The sequence below is a fragment of the Onychostoma macrolepis genome, chromosome 05 (assembly GCF_012432095.1).
Source record: "Onychostoma macrolepis isolate SWU-2019 chromosome 05, ASM1243209v1, whole genome shotgun sequence".
Taxonomy (NCBI): Eukaryota; Metazoa; Chordata; class Actinopteri; order Cypriniformes; family Cyprinidae; genus Onychostoma; species Onychostoma macrolepis.
This window is the reverse complement of record NC_081159.1, coordinates 8,846,406-8,864,799: the sequence shown is the minus strand read 5'-3', so window position 1 is coordinate 8,864,799 and position 18,394 is coordinate 8,846,406. Positions and strand designations below refer to the sequence as shown.

The 18,394-nt window shown below is 38.9% G+C and overlaps 2 protein-coding genes across 9 annotated transcripts in view; one reads left to right on the top strand and one right to left on the bottom strand.

The window, feature by feature from the left end:
- slf1 (SMC5-SMC6 complex localization factor 1) overlaps positions 1-9,523 on the top strand; it is a 37,481-nt gene extending 27,958 nt beyond the window's left edge. Inside the window, exon 20 of the mRNA XM_058775042.1 lies at positions 8,726-9,523. Coding sequence (XP_058631025.1) covers positions 8,726-9,225 — 500 coding nt within the window. The 3' untranslated portion in view covers positions 9,226-9,523. The remainder of the gene's footprint in view (positions 1-8,725) is intronic.
- Positions 9,524-9,833: 310 nt separating this feature from the next.
- Positions 9,834-18,394, bottom strand: part of mctp1a (multiple C2 domains, transmembrane 1a) — a 170,695-nt gene continuing 162,134 nt past the window's right edge. For all 8 annotated transcript variants that reach the window (XM_058775034.1, XM_058775032.1, XM_058775031.1 and 5 more), the window contains one exon: positions 9,834-13,863. In XM_058775034.1, coding sequence (XP_058631017.1) covers positions 13,792-13,863 — 72 coding nt within the window. In that variant the 3' untranslated portion in view covers positions 9,834-13,791. The remainder of the gene's footprint in view (positions 13,864-18,394) is intronic.

Genomic DNA, 18,394 nt, shown 5'->3' with positions numbered 1-18,394 from the left:
TATATATTAGTGCTGTCAAAATTAGCGCATTAAAGCAGCGATTAATTTTTTCAGTTTAACGCGTTAAAAATATTTAACGTAATTAATGCAGGGGCGGGGCTAGGGTTGGCCACCCCACTCACAACTGCTGTTTCTGTCACTTTTTCTATTGACAAGAAGTGCATTTATTCAGTCGCAGAACGTCTTTGATCACATCAAACGGGAGACATTTCAGACACACGCTCCACTTCACTTCAGCCCCAGGCGCGAGTCAAACGAGCGTGGAAACTGTACTGTGCTCGCAGCGCGTGATCTTCAATTGAATGCACAAAGGCGCCGGCGCACGCTGTAGCCTTTATCATTTCATATCAAATCGCGAAATAAACTATGTGCATGCAATTATCATGGTCAGTTAAGTCATGACGTTACCAAAAAAGTGATTAAAGCTGCCTTAAAACTGTGCATGCATGTAATTTATTTTATATGAGTCACATTTAAGAACATGTCTCTGAAATGGTTTTCAAAACTGTCCTGGAGCATCCCAGCACTGTGTCCCTCATCTAACACACTAAATTCAACTCGTCAGTTCATTAGTAGAGACTTTAAGACCTGAAGTGGGTCAGAAAAGGTAAAGAGAGTTGAGAGAAAATACGATGCATGCATCAGCTCTTAAAGAAATAGCAGCCAAAATAACCTAATAACCAGCTGCTGTGATGTCTGTTAATCAAAGGACAAAAGAAAAAAGAGGAAATCAATAACTTTTATAGCTTTAGGGGTTCATCTATTTAATTTGGAATTTAGTGTTTGATAACTTCAGTTTCAATTTCTGTACATTTCTACTGAAGAGCACAGGTAAATATGACATTTATTATAGTGGGTTTATGTGAAGATTGTTTTAAGTTCATTTAAATTAGAAGTTTTTTTTAAGTCTAATAAATGTTAAAATTGACAGCTCTCAATTATACTGTAATGTTGAATGGCTATAGTCAGTGGTTAAATATTAGGAGGGGAAAACAATTTATAGAGACACCTGTAGTACTGGTATCAGTGATACTGGCTTCCAGTCAGAAAAAAGATGCCATTAAACAAATATTAAAAATATATGGTCTTTATGTTGTTTGTACATTAATTTGAACATTTAATGTGAAATTATTTAAAAACTTTAATGTTGGGTGGGATTAATCACGATTAATTTCAGAAAAATGTGCAATTAATTAGTTAATTTTTTTAATCAATTGACAGCACTAATACTATGAATATATGTATATGAATATACGTATAATCATATATGTATATGTATATGTGTGTGTGTGTGTGTGTGTGTGTGTGTGTATACATACACATTTACATTACATTTAGTCATTTAGCTGACGCTTTTATCCAAAGCAATCAAATCCAACTAGGCCAATAATATGCAAGTGCTGTGACAAGTCTCAGTTAGTCTAGCGTAGTACACACAGCAGGGTTTTTTTTTATTTTGCAAATAAATAAAAAGAAAATAAGTAGATAGAATAGAAAAAGAATAGAGAACACTAATGTTAGAAGGTAAAATCTTTTAATAAATAAAAAGAAAACAAGTAGATAGAATAGAAAATGAATAGAGAACTATGGTGTTAGAGCGTCAATTTATTTATTTGTTTTTAATAAATAAAAAGAAAACAAGTAGATAAAATAGAATAGAGAGCATTAATATTAAGTAATATTATTGATATATTATTCTATTAATACCAATCTGGCACAGTTTGGACACTCCAGGGATCAGTTCTCATTGCACAACTACCTTGTCAAACAACGTTTTTTTTTCCCCAAGTGGACTGGTGCACTTTGACTCATAGAAGATAATGAGACCAGAACTGGTGATTTCATCCAGCTCTTGCCATTTTCATGTGCAATATGCATTAGACAGTGGTCTAGCGTGCCGTGTGAGGCTGACACTAGATCATTGAAACCGACTCAAATCTTTATAGAGCTCCATCTGCGTGCCATAACAGACACTGTGCTGCTCTGATAATCTAGGTAGAATGAATGGCACCTATCTTTATCAGTCTGGCATGGTGGCATCAAGAGGTCTGCGCTGTGTTTGTAACATGAACCGAGGAGGGGCTCGTGCGGCTCGAGTGCGATGCCAGAGAATCAGGTTTACAAAAAGCTTCTGTTGTGCCCCCCATGCACAGTAATCTGTCCTAATCTGTGCCTGCCTGGCCTTTTGTCTTGGTCAATCTCTGTTAGCTCAGTGTAATGTGATTTCACACACACACACACACATTTGTTTTTGTGAAAAGTGGGGACATCCCATAGGCGTAATGATATTTATACTGTACAAACTGTATGTGCTATTGCCCTACACCAACCCTACACCTAACCCTACCCCTTACAGGAAACTTTGTGCTATTTCAGATTTTCAATACACTCCATTCTGTGTGATTTTATAAGCGTTGTGAAAAGTGGGGACATGGGGTCATGTCCTGAAAAGTCACCTTCTCCTTGTAATACCTATGTCATACCCTTGTCATTATACAAATTTATGTCCTCATTTGTCACAAAAACGCACACACACACACACACACACACGCAAACAGACTTACGTTGGATCGGTGTGGGTTCACAGCATAACAAAGAAGTGTATCGTGTGCCCTATAGACTAAGGGCTTGTGTTGTCTAAATTAAATATGTGTAGATACAGAACGGATGGAATCGTTTTCGCTCTGTTTCTGCCTCCCCTCCTCCACCTTTCGATTCCTAGTCTTCGTCTGCCCTCTAAAGGCTAAGGGGCGGCTTGCTTTGCTCTGACTGATGTGTGGTTTACATGCATGTTAGCAGCAGCAGCAGCTCGTCTGCGAGGACTGAATCCCCCCGCATTGTTGTCGCCTGTACGGGGGCATAATTACCATCGCTGGCATTTAATCCCCCCAGGTGTTTTATTTATCTGCCGAGCAAAGTATCTGACACATCACGCCAATACCTGGACTGACTTCAATCGTTTGGCGTGACGAATGCGCCAGTGTCGTATCAAAACCCCCGGCTGACCACTCCAGCGGCTGCGCGTGCATCCACGTGGATAAGCGCTGACAGATGTGTGTTTCATGGGCCATTGTGAAGAAAGGGTTGCGGCTGATCGTGCCGTCCTAGGGGAGGGAGATCTGCCCGTAGCTCGCATTCATCAGCAGTCATTGGCGAACTCGTATTTGCGCGGGCGGTCGGGAAAGCAGGGCCCCGTCTCAGCCTTTGTCACATTCCAGGTTTCGGCCTGTCAGGTATTTGACAGCTCTGCAGCGGGACCAGCGTTAAAAAAAGCGCACTACCTGATTCAGATGTTGGCGGATGGGTGTATTCTCAACGAGAAAGATTCTCCAACAAACTCGAGGAGAATTGTGTGCTTAAATGATTGAGGATGGACCTTTTTCACATTTCTGGGATTCTCAGCAGCGGAAGTCGTCTTAGTTGGGTTAACTTCAAGAGCTGTGAATGGGAGAGTACCACAAATATATTTTTTGCATTCCCATTTGCATTCAAAAGAAAAACTCCACGATAGTAAAAAAGGGAAAAAAAAATTGAGAGAGGATTCCACGATAGGACAAAAATTGAGAGAGACGGCAGTCAGAAGAGAGAACAATGTCAAATTTACTGTCCCTCCCATAGACACTGCATTAGAAACACCCTCACATTAGCCTTAACTATTTTTTTTGTAATTTGACGCAAAAGTGATATAATACAAAATACATACATACATAATAAAAAAAATATATATATATATATATATATATATATATATATATATATATAAAACTTTCGAGGAAAAAAACTTGTTTGGACCAACACGTATATTTATATTGAATCAATCTAATACTTAAATAAAAACATTAATGTTCAATTTTACTATTTTTCAATTTTAACATTACATTAAACACCCACAGAACAATAGATTACGACAGTGAAGTCGTGATCGGGAAAGGTCCACAAGCCGGGACGCGAACTTGGAACGCCCGAAGCGCAACATCACTATATACCAGCATGCTGCCCAAAACGTTGGTGCCATCAGCCTTCACTCCTATTAATTATCTGTCACGATCTCACAAAGTTTTGTTATAATCTATGACTCTCTCTACACTGCGCAAACAATCTATCATTTACATTGTGTATACACTGTATGTTGTAATGAGAGGATTCGCGAGCTTGCATTACTCTGAACAAAAACTCGTTCAGCCATAAGTGGATAAACGTCTCTGATTGGCCATTGCATTCCAGAAATCAACAGATATGTCTGTGACTGGCTACATTGCTCAACGCTGTAAAAACGTGATCGACCTATTGGGCACCCCTGATTTAAAATCTATTTTTCTGTATCTCTGGCTAGTGAAGAACATGTTTTAAAACTGTGGTAGACTCATTACTTTAACATTCTCGTCATGCTCCAATATAGTTTTAATAAATGCTTTTTGAATACCAATGCTGTATTTTCATCATTAGCTTACGGTGTGGTGACATGGTAGTGCAAAATTAACTTGCACTTGAGCATGACTTGGTGTGTGCGCCCATTTTGGTACGAAAGAAAAAGATGTTTGAATGTCTAGTGTGTTGTGAAGGACGCAAGCGTTCCCCTTCCTCTTACAGGAAAAAAAAAACCTTTTCAGAGCTCGGGCACCATTTAACCGTGCATAAAACATGGCCTTCTCTCTGTCCAATTTTTATCAAAGTTGTAGAACATCAAACAGGGGGATGCTGGAGGCAATCCAAGGCCTCTCCCTTCAACAAAGAATAGATATTTGCAGATTTATTGAATTGTCACTGTATTTCAATGTCTTACAGTAAGCATCGAAAGGAAAACAGTGTTTTCTTCCTGTCAAACAACAACCCTGTTTTCCCTAAAGCCAACAACGTACACGTTGAATACATCTATCAAGAATTCAGAGAAGTGCACACTGGCTTTAAACTTGTGAAGTTCTTGCTTGAGCTCTGGGCAAGGTCTCATCCGTGGAGGGGGTCACAGTGATGACCTGTTATGAAGAAATTTGTTGTTCTTCTCCATTCGGTCTCATGGACTTACTGTGTTCTTCAGCTCCTTGACCTCAGCAATTGCTCTGACCCTGGATTTTGAAAATCCATTTTTGTTTTTTACCAAAGTGTACCAGGAGTTATCTGTCAACATAAGCAGGTTTTCCTAACAAATTAAACACAGTGCAATGATCCCATGTACAGTGATGGTATCAGATTTACTCGCACACTTGTATCCAAACCACTTTACATTTCTAAATTTTTTTTATCAGTTCATGTATTCCCTGAACATAGAACCCAAGACTTTGGCGTTGGTAATATTTATTTTTATTATATCATTTGTGCAGTTTGAAAGATCAATAATCAAAAGAATTCAGTTGAAACAGATTGACCATCAAAAAATGTAAAAGAGAACAGAGGCAAGAAGATTTTTTTATGGCTCTGTCTTTAGTAATTCTGTGATTATAAAGCAGCATCTTTTTTTCTTGCACTTGTGCACATAATGATCCTGTCTTTTGATAGTGGGATTTCATCTGAGTGTCAACAGCGAGCGGAAAGCACGGCAAAGCTTTTAAGAGAGGTGCAGAGTTGTGTGAGATTTAGCAGAACGGCTGCCACATTAGCACAGAGGTTTAAGAGTCAAGTATCATCGAGAGCAGTTTGCCATAGAAATGGGGAGATCTAAATGCAAACAAAGAGTGCACTTGACACGGCTGGCGTTTCTAAGCCAAGAGCGAGTGTGCATGGGCTTTACCTTCAGCCACATTAAAGCCACTTTAACTGCAGTCACAAAAGAGAGAAAAAGTCATTTAACCAATTCATATATGGGCATCTAGAAACTCTGTAGTGAAAATCAAACATCGCTGAGAAATGTATTATTGCGAAGAGCTGAAATTGATTTTGAAATTGAATACAGTTAATTTCAGTTTTTTTCCTATTACATTTTTAAACTCCTTTGCAAAAATCATTCATTTCAATAGTGCCAGTGAATGGTTGAGGCCACACTAACAGAAAAACACTGAAAAGTGCCATATGCCATTTTTTTTTATTGAACATGTTTCGTGATATTCTTTGAAATCCCATTGAGTACCATGAGACAACTTCGCCACAGTACATTTTTAGTAAGAGCATGCTCATGGTAATCGCGCAAGATGTTTTTACATTAAATATATGGGGGAGGGGGATTTATTGTTATAAGCACAATTTCTGAATTTAAGCCACTGAAGATCTTTCCTGTTCTAACTGTATCATATCTAGAGCCCCTTTCGTACCACTTTAGTTCCAGAATTAAAAGTACAGTACTAAAGTACTGGGATGGTTTTGCGCGAACTATTTCCCAGTACCATTTAAAGGGTTGCTTTCGCACCGACAGTGGGTACTAAGAAGTGACGTAAGCCGGTCGACAGCGACGTCATTTGTGCGCGGCGTTCAACAACGAAAACAATTAAAGAAGAACAACGTTAACAACAGGAGGATGGAGGACGCTGTGATCGGAGCTGTGTTGTTGATGTGTCTTGCAGGGTTCACAATAATGGACATGGAATGTCGACGTAACTTATACGTCAAGCGATTGAAAGATCGGAAAGGAGTTCAAAATGTTCAAAAGTGCCTGCACTTCAGCGTCCGTCCATCTATCGCTGTTCTCCATTCTTGCGAAATATAAGTTGATGTATGTTTACACAGTATGTGTTTACACAGTATGTGTTTACACGGCGTTTTAAATCATGGCGGGTGAGGGCGTTTTCGTACGCGTTTAGCCAATCAGCCTACACTTACGTAGTTCCTATGGAACTGTTTTAGACCCTACTCTGAAGTAGGAGCTAATTAGTTCCTCCAAACGGAGTTCCGGGAACTAAAACAGTTCCTAGTTCCCGCGGTGCGAACACGCCAAAAAGTGGGTAGTTCCACAATTAGTTTGGGTACTATGAATGAGCCTATTAATTGTTTAAAAAGTTAAAAGCTAAAAGTTTAAGCCCCGTTCACACTACAAGCGACAAAGCGACACGATCCCATTCATTTCAATGGAGAGCTGGCGATTTCCGGCAACACGAGCGGCAGCGACTGTTGGCGACCGGATGGGGCGTGTCCAGCGACGCAACAAAGTTCAGAATAGGCTTGTTTGAGATGCGCCTCGCCTCGCCTGAAATGTAGGTGAGAGTAGGCGGCTGCAGTGAGGGGAGGAGTGAAATAAGCGGTCAAGACGGACAATTCTGCCCTCTCGAAGTGGAACAGATACCTACGAGATCAAAGGCGGATATCGCGTTATACTCACTCATGCACTGTGCTGCTGATAAACATGATATAATTTCAGTTCTGTTGCTTTTATATGAATATAAATATGATGAACAAGACACTCAAAGTGCTTGCTATTTAATTCCATACGAAAGGCGTATTTATCCATTTTTATTTTAATTCAAACATGTATTTTAGATTTTTATAGAAAATATGACAACAATCATATCTCACACAGAGATCGCACTGTCAGTGTTTGGGAATATTCGTGCACAATTTAAATACATAATTGCATGAAATCAGATTTAAAAAAACATTTTAGAAGAGAACATCGCATCACGGCTGTCTGAACCAATTAGCATTAAGCTGTGTCGTCAGTCAGTCGTTTCCCATCATGCTTTTGATCAGCGCAGTCGGTGGAGAGCAACTGCGCACGACAGCTCAATCCGACACAGCCGCCTCGCTGTCGCGAGAGTTTTTTGGCACACGTCAGCATGACATCAGAGCAAGGCGGACGTAACTCGGACACTTTTCTAACCAGCATGCATCTTGCGGTGATCACCTGTGATCGGTTCTGCGCAGATTTTGCTCATCTCAAACAAGCCTAATCCTTCAACTTTATGAAAATGAAGAGCGACTTTTGGGAGCAGCCAATAGGAAAGAAGACTGTAGAGCTCATGTGATTGTACTCCTCTCAGCCGTAGATAAACATTCCCAATAGAAGAAAGTAGGCTCTGTTTCTCATTCATTTTTTTTTTGTATGTACGGATTTAATTTAGATTTGGATTATATTTAGTCTTTTACCTCCAAAATGTTTGTATTTAGTGCCAAGAAACCTGATTCGCTGTCAAGGCAACCAGTTGTGGGAACGCCCACTAGCGACCTCATCGCCAGCCCCAGTGACATGCAGCGACAAAAGTTAGGCTTTAGCTGTGATGCTAGCCTGTGGCTCAACATTGGACTAATGGTGCCTGGAAAATATCATTTCTTCCTCCTCAACAGAGTGTTGTTTATTTTTCCAGCTTTAATTGATAAAAAAAAAGCATGGCTTTAATTACTCAGGATGACTGACGGTGTGTTTAATAAACTAAAACAATTCAGCAGATTGGATTTTCACATCGAACAATAATGATGACTTAGTTTGCTGTTGACCCGTTGCTAAATGTGTTGATGTGACGTCAGTCACCTAAACATTGTAAATTTGCCAAAATGTAACTTGCCCTGCCCTGCTGAAAAACAACAGATAAATCAACCTCAGAGGTTTGCTGGTCTTAAATAGTTTAAAGTGGTCTAGCTGTAGGCTCATAAGATGGTGTTCAGCTGGTTTAGTTGGCCAGTTGATCCCCCTACAACCACCAAACTAGACCAGCCTGACCCAGTTAGGAGACCAGCAGGCCATTCTAAGTTGGTTTAAGTTATTTTTTTAGAAGTGTAATCATGATCTTAACTACGTCTGATCATCTCAAATGGTTGATGCTGTTGTAAGCTTGTATGGTAAAGTTATTTTCTTGTTCTTTTCAAGGCTCTCCTCTTCTACAGCTGTGTGACAATCAAGGCCAGACCCCTCTGGATCTTGTGTCTTTTGAGGCCCTACGTGACGAGCTCCTTCGCTGTGCAGAAGAAGGTGACAAAGCTCTGGACGCTCCCTGCTCTGAGGTTCGGGATCTGCCCTTCATAGAGTCCTGCTCATGGGTGCTCAGCTGCCTGTTCCTCTCCTACCTCCAAGACCGACACATACCTACCTACAAATCCCCCCTTACACCGCTCCACCTTAGTCCCACTGTATGCCGCACCCTGATCCGCCTCCGTCCAGATGAGCTAGCCTCCACCTGGGGAGATTCCCGTGCCGCGACCCTGGCTGAGGACCTGAGGACTGTGTTGAGTTTGGAACAGTATGGGTCACAAATGATCCCCGCACTGAGACGCTGTCATGGGGATCAAACCAGACTGTTCGTGCAGCTGCTTGATGATCTGCAGGCGGAGGGGGTGGCACTGATTACTGGACGATCTGATTTTGACTAGTTCTAAAAGAGTCTCTCTATAAAGGAACAAGAAAAAATGGGCATCTATCTGTAGAGACCATGGTAAAGCTCTGCCTTTTGGTAAACTTCTAGTAAAACGTGTTTCCTGGTGTGATTTAGTGAGTTTTGAAAAAGGATACGAATAAGAATTAATGCCACCCTGACATAGCGCTCATGCTGTAGTGATTGTGCACTTTATATGTTGTTTTTTGGTTGTTAATATTCAAATCTGGGGATTATTTGATTTTTGTATGTGCAAAAATATTTTTGTAAAACACTAGAAATAACTCTTTGAATGTTATTTTTACAGTAAGCTGAATAATATTTTATAAAAATGGTTATTCTTAAGAATTTTCTGAATTTAATTAACAATTTTTTTTTAATTGTAAAATTAAAAAAAAAAAAAAAAAAAAAACACTGAAAGAAAATAAAGATAATTTGAACCATGAAAATAGTTAATATATTTAATTTTCACACCCATTCAAAAGTGTGGAAACACCTATGCACATTATTATAGTTATTTTCAGTGCTGGGTAGATTACTTACAAATTGTAGTCCATTACTGATTGCAAATTACATGACAAAAATTGTAGTTAGTAATGTAGTCCATTACATTTATACATTTAAGGTCATATAATCAGATTACTTTTAAATTACTTTTGACCAAACTCGTTTATCACATTGCAAATTTTGTACCATATTGATATAAAAATACACAGAGAAAGAAAATATATTAACAACACATGTCAAGGTTTCCCAAATTGGGGTTTGTGAAGGAACTGCATGGGGTTTGTGAGTTTAATGAAAGCTAATAACTTATTTAATTATAAAAAAGTAAAACTAAAATAAATCATTTTAAAATAACAACAATCAAAATAAAATACTTACTAAAAAAAATTAAATATTTTATTTGTTTACCTCCGCATCATGTGACCATTAATTAATGTCAGAGAACTGTGAACATGCAAATGGGTTACTTCTAAACTTTTTACCTTAAAATCTCAAGGAGACTTTTTTCAAATTTAAAAGATGGAAAAGAATTAGGGATAATCAGTAAATTATGATAAATTTATTGCTATTGTGTGAATAATATATAATCATGTAATCAGTAAAAAGAACTGTAATCTGATTACAAGTATTTTAAAATGTAATATAATCTAATTACAAGTAATTAATTTTTGGAATCTGATTACGTAATCCAGATTACATGTAATCAGTTACTACCCAGCACTGGCTATTTTCCACATTTTAATCCTCAAAACGATGAATTAACACAAATGGATGTACAAGAAATATATAGTGAACAACCAAATGATAAATCAGAATTGGCAATATTAATTCTTCTCTCAATTGTAGCTCAGCACACTTTGGACATCATCCTGGGAAGATTTCAAAACAGATTTCACACACTTTTTGTCTTATCTGGTCCACTCGTTTAAAAAAAGTTTCATAGAAATTCATTTGAGAAGATCATGAGAAATTACTTTTCACTTGTAGCGTATATAATTTGCAGTCCATTAGACTCTGCAACTCCCCATGCTTTTGTTCCAAATGAACAAACCTTACTTTAGCTGAAGCCCAGCCTGTAAGACATCGCTTCACAGTTCTCTGATCCAGGATGATGGAGGGAACTCATATGTGTGCCATGTGGGGTTAATAATCAATCCCCTCCAAACAACTGATTCCAGTACAAAAGCAGAGAATCCATCCAAAGACCTCCATGAAGAATGAGCCGTTTCCTGATCATGCCCTTTTCAACTACAATGCAGCCTCCGGAGGTGACGAGGGATCACAGAGTCCGGCTTTGGGATTAGAACCCAAGACGCTGTGGATGGTCTGAGCCTGACAGCCCAAGAGCGATGGAGGATGCTGAGGTTAATAAATAACAAGCTCAAGTGTTCTTACTTTCAGCATGGCCGTGATTATTAGCGTCTGGCAGAGCGGCCGTTTGTACTGGATCACGCCATGTGATGCTACGGTGTCATATTGAATAACAGCAGGGATCAGACAGGGAAGAAACAGCCAGACTAACAAATGATGGGAGGCCACAGAGGCTGAGAGCACAGGGGAGCCCCTTTGGCCCCCGTGGAGGAACACACAGTCCCTCCATCACTCTGAGAGCGTGTGAAGAGCCCTTACATTGTGAGGTGTTCGGCAGGGAAACCTGGCTCACGGCTTGAAATGTAGCAGCGCTGGTGAAGGTGTAAGAAATGAATGACTCTGCGTGTGAAAGATGAACCAGCTTGTACACACCTGTGTGTTTGTCTACAAAAGACCCACCGCTAAGATCTATAGATGAGACCTTGTGCCTAATGTTATCATTCATTTATTAAAAACCAATTTAGTTTTAAAGTATCTAATGTAAATGTACATTTTGAATGAAAAACTGGAATAAAAATAATGCTAAATAGAAATGGTAACTAATAAAAATAATATTAAAATATATGAAAAATATTCATATATACTATGATAATATACAGAAATAATACTAAAATAGCACTGCACAAGTCATTCTTGTTTACATGCTTTGAGATTTTTTTTTTTATTGATGAACGCAAGCAATAATTATATAAAAAAGAAACAAAACATCTTTAAAAGTAATGACAAATTATTCATAGTTCATATATTAGTTTCAATTTTGTCACAAATCTGCAAACTGCGTTCCAGCCAGTCACAGTATGACATCACAGGCAACAGGTTTTAAAATGACACAGACACATTACAGTTTCATAAACTGATCACACATATTCTCTGACCACATATATTCTGTGTTTTTTTTTGTTTTGTTTTTTGTCTGTTTTTACACTGGGAATATTTACAACAACAACAAAAAAAGTTTGTTAAATAAATAATTAAAAAATCTGGTATAAATGAAAGTGCCTTTATTCCTTTTCCACTCAATAGATACATTTTACATAGTTGTCTCTCTTTTTTATAATATATATTATTATTTCCAAAAAAAGATCCACTTTGGTTTTGCTTGCAAACATAGCATGTGCACTTTTACGAAACAAAAAGCTTTTGGGATGCAAAAACCATTCACAATAAACCCAAATCAACACGTACAGTACATAGAAACACATTCAGGCTTAGAAAACTATCCTTTCTGCTGTTCAAATCACCATTGTGTTGTTTTTTTTTTAAATTTTTTATATAACGCAAGTCACTGAAGTACCGTCCGTGTCCTGCTCAGTGGGGATTGTTGTCTTTGTAATGGAATTCCCTCCGACAAATCAATGGTCTTTCCATATGATAGATCTGATACGGCAAATGAGAAGTCAGGAGGGAGGCTAGCGTCCTTTCTGATGTAGCCTGCGCTGTGATCTTTCATCGCTCGCTACGCCGAGGTCCCTCAAGAGCGCCCCGTGGACCCGTCCATGACCTCCCTCGCAAGCGGCTGGATGAACGAGAGGAAATGACAGAGGGAGAGAAAGCGGAATGACAGGAGGAGCGCAGAGAAAGCAGCCCGCGTCCTCCTTTTTCTCCACGGCGGCGTCAGTAAACCTCTGCCCTCCGGTACCCCCCAAGGCCCTAAAGCAGCCTGTCACACGCTATCGACTTCTTGTCAAGCAGCCAATCCACAGCAATGAAAACACACACAGACATTCGCCCTTCAAGTTTGGGAATTTTCGAAAGATTTTGGCCAGTTTTTCCTCAGTAAAACAGCACTTGGCCTTTAGAGATCAAAGTTTGAGCTGGCGCCCAACGTAGGGCAGAGTTGCGGCACATGGGAACATGACAGAGAAGTGCTTCTCTCGCCACACCATCAAAATTCTGGTGGCGAAAACCGACGTTTAGCAGAGTGGCACTTTGCGGTGCTTTAGGAGCAAAGGATGAAGAGGGAATGATGCAAGGGAACGTAAATTCCCAAATCCCCACTATGAGGACAATGCTGACGCTGCCACGGCTACTATTGGTCAAAAAAGGTTTACAATAAACAAGCCCAGCATGCATCATTCATACCGTTAAAAGAACATCGAAATGACGTAAAGATATCGCAAACCTCACTGGCACTGGGCATTTTTTGAGTCATTTCCACGAGCACTTTAGTTGCAGCCATAAATCGGACCGTAACAGGCTCAGCTGTCGACTCTAATAACAGCTGCGGATAGCTTTAGATATGGCAGTGACTGTGCCGCGCAAATTATAGGGTGCAAACTGCAACTTAACCACCGTCGTTTTCCCTTCTGTAGAGGCGAGGTGTGTCGGCACAGGTGGGCGTATTATCAGCTGATCCTGCTATTTGTGGTTAGAGCGGCTCAGTTTGCCGCCGTGGAAGGACACCTTGGCTTTTAGAGCTGTCTGGCTAGTGGCAAGCGCTGACAAATAACCCAGACTGTTTGACTCTAAAAGGGGTCAAGAGCCCTGCCGCAAAAATAAACCCAAAAAAAGGACAGATGGTAATTAACAATGGTCCCGTTTTTACTCTGACCGCGCTCTTTAACTCTCCGCGCTGCAGCTAAGACAGAGAGAAAAAGAGCGAGGAAGAAAGACAGAAAGAGGCTGGTTGCCAGTCAGTCCTCTCCTTCTCCTTGGCGTTGGGAGAGCATCCGTGCGAGAAGAGGAGCTATCCTGGGTTATTTTTCTTTCTTTTGTTTGGGCTGTGACTGGGCTCCACTTTCAGCTCTCGGTACTGCACCTGTTAAAACACACACAAGCACACACACATGGTCAGGTGGGCGGATTGATTGCGGCCTCGGTCAAACACAGCAATGGTTGCAGTGATGGAGAGCAGAGCTGTGCTGTCACACTTAAGGCTCAAGTTAACTATTTACTGCAATCCTACATACAGCCACATATGACTGTACGCACATAATAATTATAATAAATGTTTCTTGAGCATAAAATCAGCATATTAGAATAATTTCTGAAGGATCATGTGACATGGCTGCTGAAATCACAGGGGAAAAAATACAATTGAAAATATATTAAAATAGAAAACACCTATTTTAGATTGTAATAATATTTCACAATATTACTGTATAATTAGTTAAATAAATTGAGACTTGGTCATCTTTTTAAAAACTTTACCAACCCCAAACTTTTGAATATTCAAAGGTGTGAAAGCTTGTATTGAATCAATTGACAATAAATTGCATCATTTGCACAACACTATGTTGCAACCTATGTAGATTGTTCAAAAAAACCTCACTTATACAGTTCTATTCCAGTTAGGATGTCTTAAAAGGCAGTTACCTATCTAGGTAACGAGGCAGCTCACTAGGTTCTGGAACAGAACAGGAAGGGGAGGTATACCAGCTCTAAATTCACACGGTTGTCACCATACTAGTATTCACTTTCAGACAAATAAGACAGCAACAGTCAAGCGCCTCCGAGTGAAACAGATCACTGGTTTTCCCTCAGATCTGGCCCTCAAACTGACTGACGTCATACGACTCCATAAGAAATGTGGTCTATGTACTGCCAACTCAACAGAAACATCAGTCACCACCTACACTGAGAAGTGTGTCCATCTCACAGCCATCCATCTTGTAGGTGTGAGACTGGGTTTGTCTGTGCCACATTCAGCTCACATCAGATGTGATTTTGAAGTAGCAAGGATGAAAAATACATTTCTCCAAACCACGCTGGTCTGCTTTGTAGTTTTGCGTTCATCTTTTCATCAAGACACAAAGGTTTAAGTAGATGCATGGAAAATTGATAGAAAGCATTAAATCAACTGACCAAAAGTTTTTGTTTGGTTCTTCCAATGGGGGCATACTTATTTGATGAAACATACACTAACTCAGTAATATTGTGAAATATTATTACAATTTAAATGAACTGTTGTTAACACTATTTAAAGGGCCAATTCAGGGCTAAAATTTATATATATATATATATATATATACATATATATGCATGAGTGTGTGTGTATATGTCAAGAAACATTATCATCTTATTATTCTTAATAAAATCAATGTTGAAAACAGTTGTGCTGCTTAATTTTTTTCCAAGATTTTGATAATTAGAAAGTTTAAAAGTAACATTCTAAAAGTCGTTACTATCAATTTTGATTAATTTAATGCATCTTTGCTGAATAAAATTATTAATTTCCTTCAAAAAAAAATTTGCAAAGTAGTGTACATTTTAATTTTGTATAAAAATTTTGTAAAAAAACAAAACATTGTTAGTTACTAGCAGAGGAACATCTTTATGTTAGTTGTGCTTCAACAGTTTTTAAAGTACTGGGTCAATAATTCATTTCAAACTAAAATTAAAATTGTCTGCAGTGTAAAAAAAAAAAAATTACAATAACAATTAATCATGCTCCTTAACGAGAGTGTAAATGTAGTACATTTGCAAAATCTAAAAACATTGATATATATGATTATTCTAATTAATTATTCAGCACATAATTGAATTCATTTGATTAAAAAAAATGTAGTCAATTTAAAACTGGCAGACCTAATAAATACTAACTCAACGTTGACAATAGGGACCATAGCTACAGCTAGAGCATTTCTGGAGGATTTCAGAGCGGCCTGGCATTCGCCGTCTTCAAAGCGCGCTTTAAATTGCAGCCTAACGGGGTCATTATTTTCATATTCACTTTAAACACATCAGGGTCGCGTCTGACTTCAGAAGCCTCCCTTGAACTGCGTGTAAACAAAAGTTTACGTGTCAAGGTGAAGCGATGAAGATCGACATTAGTGAATCTAATGGAAGAAAAGAAATGAAGGCAAACAACAATAAAGGCTCAATCAAAAGTAGCGCTATAGAGAGCGTGTGGCACGTCATAGGCTCTATTACTCTTAACTGCTGACAGTTATGCCACCCTGTACGGTGCAACAAGCACTGCAGCTTTAATGACAGAGAGCTGTCCCACCCAAGATAACACAGCGCACTAGTTAGAGTCAAAGAAGCATGCGGAGAAAGTAAAAAAGGGGAACAATACAAAGAGAAGAACTTTAGTAGATGGAATAAGGGGGGTTAAAAGTGACTACGGTGAGATAGCAATTTGGAGCAAGTGCCGAGCACAAAGAGAACATCCGTGGAGACGATGGGTAAAGACCTTACGCTGCTCAAAGGCTGCTCCACCCTCGCTCCGCTCCCCCATGTTGACAGTTGCACTACAAAACACACTTTGAAGTGCGCTCTCGTGGAGGGGGCGCCAAGCATGCGAGCGCCTCGTTTAGCGGTGTCAGACGCCGTCCCGGGACCTGCCGCAGCCGAGTACACCATGTCGTCCCACTGCTAAGCGTGGATCGGGGTTTGAAGCCACATGGGCGGCAGGCAAATATAAATAAGTAAATGAAAGCTGAACATTTTTAATGATACTATGCTATGCTGTTTATAGAGGAGCAGAGAAATCATGCCTGCTTCATCTCCAGTGACACCTAACCTTGCATTAGGGGCATTAAATGCTCCTGTAGAAGAAAAAAAGGGCTCACAGACGCCCACAGACAAGCTCACATCCATTGTCGAGAAAAAAAAAACCAAGCGTTTCGAGGTGAATAAAGAGGGAAAAGGCACTGAGGAAAGTTTCTCCTAACTTTTTATTTTCCTGAGGTAAGGTGCACGCTAATTGCTTGTTTAAACTCTAAATAGAAACCCCTGGTGCAGCAAAGACAGGCCTGAGAAAAGATTCTAGCTCTCTCCTCAGATACAAAAAAGTGATTAGGACAGCTGTGGGAGGGACGTACCAAAGGATTTGCTCAAGAATATTAATTAGGGGTACACAAATAATTGAACATGGTATTTGACTGTTTTGATCTGTGGTACTAGGAGGTCATGCCTTAGCATTGCTATCCTCATGCTCTACCATTTGAGCCAGAAGAATCCAATTTTTTTTCCAAGTTGTAAAATGTAAACAATATGTATACATATGTATACAGTACTTTTCAAAAGTTTGGAAATCATTTGAATGAAGTCTCTTATGCACACCAAGGCTGCATTTATTTGATCAAAAGTAGGCTACACTAAAAAACAAAGTATTGAAATATTATTATGATTTGAAATAACTTCTATTTGAATATATTTTAGATTTTTAATTATTCCTGTGATGGCAAAGCTGAATTTTATGCAGCCATTACACCAATCTTCAGCGTCATATCCTTCAGAATTCATTGTAATATGCTGATTTGCTGCTCAAATACTATTAATAAAGATGGTTCTTACTATTATCTGTTAAAAACAGTTTTTGCAGCTTAATATTTTGGGTAAACTTTTTTTTTAAGTTTCTTTGATGAAAAGAAAGCTTGAAAGAACAGCATTTATTTGAAATAGAATGTTTTGTAACAATTGTTGTACTGTCACATTTGATAAATTTAATGTGTATTTGCTGAATAAAAGCATTTATTTTTACTAAAAACATCCCCCACCCCCAAACAATATTAAGCAGCACAGCTGTTTTCAACATTGATTTTAATATGAATAATAAGATAATAAATGTTTCCAGAGCAGCGAATCAGCATATTATAATGATTTCTGAAGGATCATGTGACACTGAAGACTGGAATAATGATGCTGAAAATTCAGCTGTCCATCGCAGAAATAAATTACATTTTAAAATGCACTACAATTGAAAACAGTTATTGTAAAAAAAAAAATTAAAAAAAATCACAATATTACCTTTTAACTGTGTTTATTGTAATGAATGCAGCCTGGCATGTGTTAATCATTCCGTATTTTTGACTTGTCAAACATTTGGGAACATAATGATTTTTAAGTGTTTTAATGATTTTTTTTTTTTATTAATATTTTTAACAAAGTGAAAACATTACACATTACATCCTTGCCTGCTGAAAGCTAATTCAAAATGTGTTGGGGACAAAATCAGGCATAAATTGCCACAAAAAAAAAGTGAGCTAAAAAGTGTCCTCAGAAAACAGACTAATTTTGCTATTGTTTGCCCTCTTTTCTTCTCTCCTCAAGTGTGTGCCCTTCGCAGGTGATGAATTGGCTAAGAGCTGAATCGTTTGTACGCTGTGACTGCATTTTAATCTCTGCATTTGCATAGGCCATAATGGAGCCCTTGGCGTGCTAATTGCTAGCGTCCCAGTTACGCACGCAGTTCCTCCATTGGCTAATGGCACCATAAAGCATGCGATAGGACACGTCTTAGACACCTGGTAGAGAATGTTAAGTTGGTAATGCCAGTTGGCCTCATTTAAGAGACAAAGTATTGCATTATATCAGAATGTGCTTTATTCAAAGCAGCGAGGCAG